The following is an 8,679-nucleotide window of genomic DNA, read 5'->3' as shown; positions in this document are numbered from 1 at the left end:
ATGCATATAACATAAAACAAGTGAAGAAGAGCATAGTTGTATTTGTTTTTTATAGACATTTTTTGTAAATGTTTGTACATTTGCTCTGGTTGCGGTTGTGTATGCATATGGCAGTTATTGGAAGGCTCATCACCTGCTATGTAGTCATCACCGTATTTTGCACTCATTTGTCATAATTGAGTTTTAATTGTTACCTGTCATGTCATTTGCACTTGAATGGCTTTATTGGTACCTTTTCACAGCTTATTTTGATATTGCTTATTTGAATGAGCTATCTAGGTTGTTAATATTATAAGGTTCAACTGAATATGATGATATATATAAAATGTTGGGAATAGTTTGCATGGGATAAAGAAAGTAACATTTTACTTCCATACTTCATGCCTCTCATTTATACTGCCTTTATAGCTTGATAAGATATATGGCATTTGTTTTTTAAAAATCTTGTACATGCTTCTATGTAATATATTATATAAAAAATATATTTTCATCTCAGGATGAAGTTCCAATGGCGTTCATTTGGATACAAGTCAAAGGTGGTGGTGTTGTGCTCTGTTGCAAACTTCATCAATGCAGCAGACAGAGTGCTCATGCCTCTGGCCATTGTGCCTATGGCTAATGAATACAAATGGAGTCTCTACTGGCAAGGATGGATCTTATCTGCGTTTGCGTTTGGTTACTTCACGAGTCAGGTTGGTCTTTTCCTCATCATTTTTATCAGCAGTATTTTGGTCATAGCTTTTTATAAATGATATATTTAGAATTTCAATTCTTATTTTTTAATTTGTACAGGTATATTTAACAGTGATTTCATTTCAATAAAGAAATGCCTTCTTCTAGATAATAGGGGCCAATGCAGTAAACAAATATGGAGGGCGGAGGGTGCTGTGTTTTGCGGTTTTGTTGTGGTCGCTCTCTACCATTGTAACACCTTTGGCCGCTGCCTACTTGCCGGCCCTAATTACTGCAAGAGTTATTTTAGGTTTAGGAGAAGGACTTGGTAAGTCTTGAGACTTTACTTTAAAGCTTATATTCATTTGATATGAAAGCAATTGATGGAATATACATTAATCATCTTTGAATTCAGTTTTAACTTTCTGCAATTGGATTTGCTAGATATTTGTTGATAACCTTGATTTTTTTCTTATCTAAAAATAATCCTTGCAATAACAAGAAGTGTTCTATTACTATTTTAATAGAAGTTCTCATAAGGTTGACTGGCTGTCCATACTGTCTTTATATTGCCATTTAACCTGTTTAGATAACTTCTAGGCACATGAAATATCCAGTTCACAATATAGATTTTCAAGAGGAATAATTTGTAAAATATACTGGGGCATTCACCACACATCCATCCAAGGCCACAGTCACTGGTATTAAAGCACCATCCATCTATTTATATATTACATCTCTTTTGCATTTACTTATCTCTTAAAGATGAATCATTTCATTGTGTTTTATATATTGCATTGATTATCTTTTCAGGATTACCCACAATATTCCAGTTATTTGCACAACACATTCCACCTGATGAACGGAGCAGAGCTTTTGGTTACATGGTTGCTGCTGGGTCAGTGGGACAGACTGTTGCTTCCTTGGTAAGTGGATGATTTCATTATTTGTATTGTTTTTTGGACAGCTATATATATATAGATTGCAGTGGAATGGAAAAAAAATATTTTATGGATTCATAGCAATAAGGAAGTTTGTATACAAAGATGCAAACATTTATATCAAAAGAGTTTCAAGGAATTTTGTGATATGTCTTATAGAAAATACTCTTTCAGTCTGAAATAGAGTAACATAGCTTTGAAGAATCCTGAATAGCATATGATTTCTGATTTCTTTACAGTTTGCACCACACTTGGACTGGCATGTGTCTTTTGAAATATTTGGATGCATAGGACTGTTATGGGTTGTTTGCTGGCTGCTAACATACCATGACCCACCAATACATGCAGATGAAGAAGGACAGCAACTTCTTGAGAAGGTATTTATTTTATATTTTTAAGTTATTTTGAATTAGAATGCACTTTGTCAAAAAAGGCTATGGGAAGAAATTATAAATATATATATATATATATATATATATATATATATATATATATATATATACATATATATATATATATATATATATATATATATATATATATATGTATATATATATTTATTTATTTATATATATGTATGTGTGTATTTCCATATTTATATATAGACTGATATATCATAAATTAAAGAATCAAAAATTAAATAGGATTAGCACATTACCTAGAAATTCATAATTTTTACTAATATTCCAGGAAGTCATGTGTGTCTCTTGGATAGAATGGATAAGTCACTGGTCATTATGGTCCATTTATATAGCTCACTTTGCCATGAACTGGAGCAACTACATCATAATGCAGTGGCTGCCAACCTACCTTTCACGAACGTTAGGGGCCAACAAGGAGAGTATGAGTCTCACAGCAGTGCCTTATATAATCAGCTCACTCTGTGGAGTAGGTAAGCAGATCAAATGTTAATATTTTCTTGGTTTCATGTATTTTCAGAATGCAAATGGAAAATATTTGTATTTGTTTTTATTAAAAATTTCCATCAAATAATGGGTAAATTTTGTCTTATCTTTAAACTTTTCTGGTGGATAACCAGGAACCAAACATTCTTATATGTTGATAGTGCTGTAGATTTATGATCTGAGTCTTTATATATTGCATACCACTTCTCTGATGTTTGAAGGCAATTGTGTTTGTTATATGTGTGATTATGAGGATACAGTGAAAATATTTGGTGAAAGTGATTAATGCCCGATAGCCTCTGCTTGTTAAGGTAAGCATACCAGGCACTTATAATACCAGTGTGAGTAAATTTTTACTTAAATATTCTAGTAGGATACTGTTTTGTCTGTATTAGTATGGTCTAAAATTGCCAGTCATGTTTTTTATAACACTCATTATTTAAGGTTAGCTTGTTTTTTACTCATGTACAACTGCTCACATATATTCTCATCCTCTTGGGATTTTAGTTTGAAATTTACAGCTTCCCGAAAATATTCCAGATTAAGTATTGATTATAGAAAATTAAAAGATTACTTCATGCATGGAAGTTGTTCAAAGATTTTTGCATTTAGAGAAGTCAAGAATTAAAGTATGGATACGATCTACAGTATCAGTTTGACATGTTGACACAAAATTTTTCAGTGTATCTGTAAAAAACATATGGTGTGTGTTAATGATTTTATTAAATTATTCATATATTGCACTTATTTCAAGACCTCTGCGTCCTCCACTATTGCATTGATAATGATCTTTACATATATAGGAAACTTTATATCTACATTATTTGTGTTAATCTAAATACTGTATTAAGAGAAGTTTTGCTTTTGTGGGTAATTGTTGCAGTTTCTGGGGTATCCATTTGAGTTTTCCTGTCTTTCGTATTCCCATAAAGTTATCTTTTCTGTAAATTTTCTGTCTTGGCAATACTTTTTTTTTCTTTTGCTCCACATCTGAATTTCATTAGATCTGCTAGTGTAAATGTCACTAAAGAATGCTGGAAGATATTAAATAACATGATACAGAAAAATTATTCTTAATTTTGAGGCTGTAGGAAATTCTTTGAGAAAGAACTAGGTACCAATTAGATGTTTGCTAATACATTTTTGCCTTTTAATAGATAAGTGATTCAAATACTGTATCTAGTAGTTTTCTTTTTTTTATTTGCTCTAATTATCTCTTAACCCAAGATCAGAGTGATATCAATACATACAGTGATAAGAGTATGAGAGTAGGCTATAATTCTAGGTGGCCCCTGTACTTTGTGATAATGAAGGCTGCTCTCAAGTCTGCACGCCATTTTGGAATGGAGCTTCATGCCTCTTACGGTGCTAGTTCTCAAGCAACAGCTTTCTAAAGTCAGAATATACCCTCACTCAGCAAGATTTTTGAAAATCAATAGTTTGCTTGTCCAGAATCAAAGGCAAAGGGAGAAAAAATGTTACTGCACTCCTAATTTTTGTCTTGTGCAAACAGTCTTGATATGAATCGAGCACAGCGGTCAGCATAGTTTGATTACTTTTCAGCATCTTTGTGCTAACACAAGGAACCACATATGTCATGTTATGCTTTGAGTGAACCTGGCCAAAACACTTTGTGTTATTTTAGAGGGCTTATTACATTGAAGTTATACACTAATCAAAAACATTAATACATGTGAATATGATTTTCCCTCCTTGGCTATGTGTTCTTTCTTATGGACCTTAAATGTTCTTCAGCTTGGGGCCACATTGCTGACCAGATGATCAATGTTGGGTGGCCTGTCCTGAGAGTACGGCGCTTAATGACCTTTTTTGGACTTGTTGGACCGGGACTGTGTCTTGCTTTCTTCCCTGAAGTCTCTAACCTGGTGGTTGCAGTTCTGTAAGTCTGCTGTTGATCAGATACAGGATATCATTTGAACATGAAACTTCAGTTAAATTTTTTTTTTGTGTGTGATAATTTTATTCTTTTCATATTGTGGATTTACATGATTATTTGTTTGAGTACTCTCCATGTGTTTATTATTATTGTTTTATTTTACTTTTTATGAACTTATTATTATTTTTTTTATTGTTCATTCATGTAAGATTTATTGCTTCATTTGTGTTCACATTTTCCTTTTTTTCCTGTAGGGTGATATCACTGGCCATGGGGCTTTGTGCTGCTAATTCATCAGGACACTTAAGCAACCATGCAGATGTAGCACCAAATCATGCTGGCATTACATTTGCCATATCAAATACTATAGTAAGTAAATTGCAATTTTTTTTTTTTAATGATGTTCTATTCCATTTTCTCCAGTTTAACTCATTGACTCTTATATGATTTGTTAGTATATGGAAACTAGTATTCTCATAGGATAACATCATATCAAAATGATAATTACTTAACTTTAAGAATTTTCTGTTTGATAAGTTCAGTTTTAATAAGTTTATAGCTTTTATCTTTACTGTTTTAGGAACAACCTTATAGTTTAAACCAGCTCAGCTTCTTTCATTTATAATTAATGTTCAATCTTAAGTCACTTCTGCTGGGGATGGTATGTATGTACATTCACTAAAAAAGTATCTTTACTTTTTCTGACTTAACAATATGATACGACAACAAAAATGGTGGGAAAAAGTGCTGTGAGTTCGACCTGATATTGATATCCCTGCTTACATAACATATATGATCTAAGAAACTTAAGTCCTAAATAAATTCCATGGTCTCCTGCTGCTGTGCATCCACCCAAACAGTGCAACAATTTCTGCTGCAGCATAATGGCAAGTCCCATTGGATGGTTGCAGCAGAATAAAAGGGGTCCGCATCCTTCTCTTAGTGATTGTTTCGAGTTTGTCAACTCCCAAGTAAAGATATTTTTTTTAGTGATTGTACATGCCATGTCCAATTTGAGTTTAGTTTATTAATTGTTTTTATACATGGATGGCTCCACAAGTGCTTAGTCACTAGGGAGTTAATTACTAGTATTACTAATCTTGCCTTTTCTTTGCTTTTTGGATATATGCTCTTTTATCTCATATTGCTGTAGGCAATACTAACAACATTAAAGTATATAAGATGTCTACAATAATGATGACAACTTTGATATTGATGGTATTAGTTAAAAGAGCATTTTCCCGAAAACTCAAGGAAAGAGTAAATCAAGTGAGGTCACAAGGTCTAATAATTGACTTGTTGGTGGCTCAGTACTTATGGAGCAATAAGTCTGTGTAAACATATTTCACAAAACAAATATACAATAAATTTTAAATTATCCCAGTGATATTCTTAATAAAGTAGTAATATAGTATGGTTTTATAACCTGTGAAAAGTTACTTGATAGAAGAAAATCTACCAAAAGAAAGTCATGATAGAATTATTTACTTTACAGGCAACAATACCAGGAATTCTGTGTGGTCCACTGACAGCTGAATTAGTGGTAGCATCACATGGCCGCTGGTTTCCAGTTTTCTTCCTTGCAGGGACAATCAACTTCACAGCTGCTATGATATACTATACTCAGAGTTCTGCAAAGCCTGTTCTATGACACAAAGAAAATATACATAGCACAGAAAAGTGATTACATCTCTCTTTATGGTAGTTGACACTGACAGACACTGACACTAGGGTGCAGAAAAGTGAATATATTGTACTTTTTACGGTGGTTGTCAAGAACACTTATAGCACAGAAAAATGAATATATTTTACTTTTTACAGTGGTCTTCATTACACTTAATTACCATAATTGCAAGGGATTCATGGTTCTGAACAAATTTGTACTAGTATATATACTTCATCCCAGATATGTGGATATTATTTGTTTCTAGCATGTGTCCTTCTTTCATGGGTAATGTACATATATCAAGATCAGAAAGATGCAAAATAGAAATAATTACCTCTACTAAGGTAGTTCATTCTATATTATTGTGTGAATAATTTTCCTTCTCTTTTATAGTATAAGGAATAAGGAGTTGTATTTCATGTTAGGATAAGTTGCGTATGTTCAATATGATATTATAAGTATTTAACTTTTAAATCAGTATGCTGGTAGTACAGAACCTTAAATATCTTTAAGAAATAGGGTCATGTGTTCACTCTTTTTTTTTTCTTTCTTTCTTTTTATTTCACTTGGGGTGCCAAAAGAATTCATGCACTTTTTCAAATTCTTGCATTTAGCTTCCAAACTTGTAACCGATGAAAAAAAAAAATACTGTGATATTATATCAGGTGTTATAGAAGATATGTAAATGCTATTTTTTTCTTTTTCTTTTTCTTTTTAACAAAATATTATTGAAGAAAGTTTTCTTTCCATAATAAATGCAGTTGACTTTGATTATAAATTAGAAATGAGGTTATTTGCTGAAACAAATACACCTTTTACTTTACAGCAACATATGCCTGAAAGAAAAGATTAAAAATGTAAACAATATTATTATTTTTTATTTACATTTAAAGAAATAAAAAAATATATATAAATTAATAAAATGTAAACATGAATATTTTGATATAGAGTGTGCTTTAAAATATTTATTTATTTACGTGTGTGTTTGTTTGTATGTGTGAGTTTGTTTGTATGTGTTTATTTGTTCGTATGTTCATCTATTTGCTTGTATGTGTGTGTGTATTTGCTTGTATGTGTGTGTATTTGTATGTGCGTGTGTACTTGTTTATGTGCTGTGTATTGTTTGTATTGCTGTTATTGTTGTATGTGCATGTGATTGTTGTTGTCATGTGTACTATTTATTCATGTGTACTGGTGTGTGTGTTTTTATTTTTTTGTTTGTTTGTGTGTTACTTGTGTTTTTTTTTGTGTTATTGAGTTTTTTTATTGTTGGTGGATATGTTTTTTATATATGTATTTAACTTATATGTGTGTGTTTTTTTTTTTTTTTTTTTTTTTGTATTATTGTTTATAATTTTTTTCTGCTTTGATTTTAGTTTTTAATTTATTAATATAATATTTTTTAACAATTTATTATTTTGAAATGTTATTGTTTTTTAAATATCTACTTTATTTATAATAAAATTTTAATGTTCTATTAGGTTTGTAATTATTTTGTTTTATATATTTATGGTTTTTGTGATTGCTTTTCTTAGTATTACTTATTTGTAAACAGTTTATATGTTATTATGAATTATTTATATTTAATTAGATTACTATTTATAGTTTTTAATGTATTTAGGTTTTGAGTATTTTATGTCTTTGTTTATTTTTTTTTATTTTTTTGTAGATGATTTATGTGTTGTTTCATTGTATGTTTGTACTTATTTATCATTTTGTAATTTATTAGTTGTATTTTATTCTTATGATGTTTATTAATTACTATTTTACTTTGTCATTATTTGATAATTTTTTACTGATTTGTATTCTTTATATTGTTATACTTTTTTTTAAGTTGTCTTTCTATTTTATGTACTGTTTCTTGTATTTTCTTTCTTTTTTCTTATTTTTTAATTGTGTTTCTAGATTGTTTTTGTGTATGTGCATATGTATGTTGTGTGATTTTTTTATGTTTTTACAGATGATTATTGTTAATTTCGGAGTGTATTATGGTATACTGGGCTTGTCATCTTAATGTATACGTATTATTTCTTATAATGTTTATTTAACATTATATATTTAATTCTGTTAATAATATAATGTATAATGATGTACATATGTTAATACAGTTTCTTTCATATGGAGTAATTGTTATATATTTTTTTTATATTATCATACTTTATTAGTGACATTATAGTAAATATTTCTTTCATTTATATAATAATAATATTATACTAAAATGTAATATACATTTTACATTTGTATGATATGTATAATATTAGATAATTATTATAGTGTTATAATATGTTATATACATTAGTGATGTAATATTATATATGTGTATTATATATTATTATATATATATTATTTATATATATATAATATTTATATTTGTTTGTATATATTGTATACTTGATTATATTGTATATAGTATGATAATCATTGAATAGTATTTTATGTTATATTTTATTGCATGTATTATTATGTATTATGATGTATATTTATTACTTTATTACTGTTATATTGTATTATGTATATGTATTTCTATGATTATATGAGTATTTTATTGTATATTATTGTTTATATGTATATTGTATATTTGTATTATTAATGTATTAT

At 29.3% G+C, this 8,679-nt stretch overlaps 2 protein-coding genes across 3 annotated transcripts in view; one reads left to right on the top strand and one right to left on the bottom strand.

The window, feature by feature from the left end:
• Positions 1–496: 496 nt before the first annotated feature.
• Positions 497–6,727, top strand: LOC119579526 (sodium-dependent phosphate transport protein 1, chloroplastic-like; the record flags this gene model as incomplete). The annotated part of the gene is given in 8 exon segments (XM_037927398.1): positions 497–692; positions 841–1,000; positions 1,486–1,598; positions 1,853–1,990; positions 2,304–2,505; positions 4,274–4,418; positions 4,670–4,784; positions 5,911–6,727. Coding segments are annotated over 8 exon segments (1,225 nt in total), but the record flags the coding sequence as incomplete, so codon positions are not given.
• Positions 2,929–8,679, bottom strand: part of LOC119579524 (myeloid differentiation primary response protein MyD88-like) — an 18,874-nt gene continuing 13,123 nt past the window's right edge. For both annotated transcript variants that reach the window (XM_037927396.1, XM_037927397.1), the window contains exon 11: positions 2,929–2,944. The gene's annotated coding sequence lies outside the window, so the exon portion shown is untranslated. The remainder of the gene's footprint in view (positions 2,945–8,679) is intronic.

Source organism: Penaeus monodon, chromosome 12, assembly GCF_015228065.2.
Source record: "Penaeus monodon isolate SGIC_2016 chromosome 12, NSTDA_Pmon_1, whole genome shotgun sequence".
NCBI classification, from domain to species: domain Eukaryota; kingdom Metazoa; phylum Arthropoda; class Malacostraca; order Decapoda; family Penaeidae; genus Penaeus; species Penaeus monodon.
The sequence above is the reverse complement of the archived record's forward strand: the minus strand, read 5'-3'. Positions and strand labels throughout refer to the sequence as shown.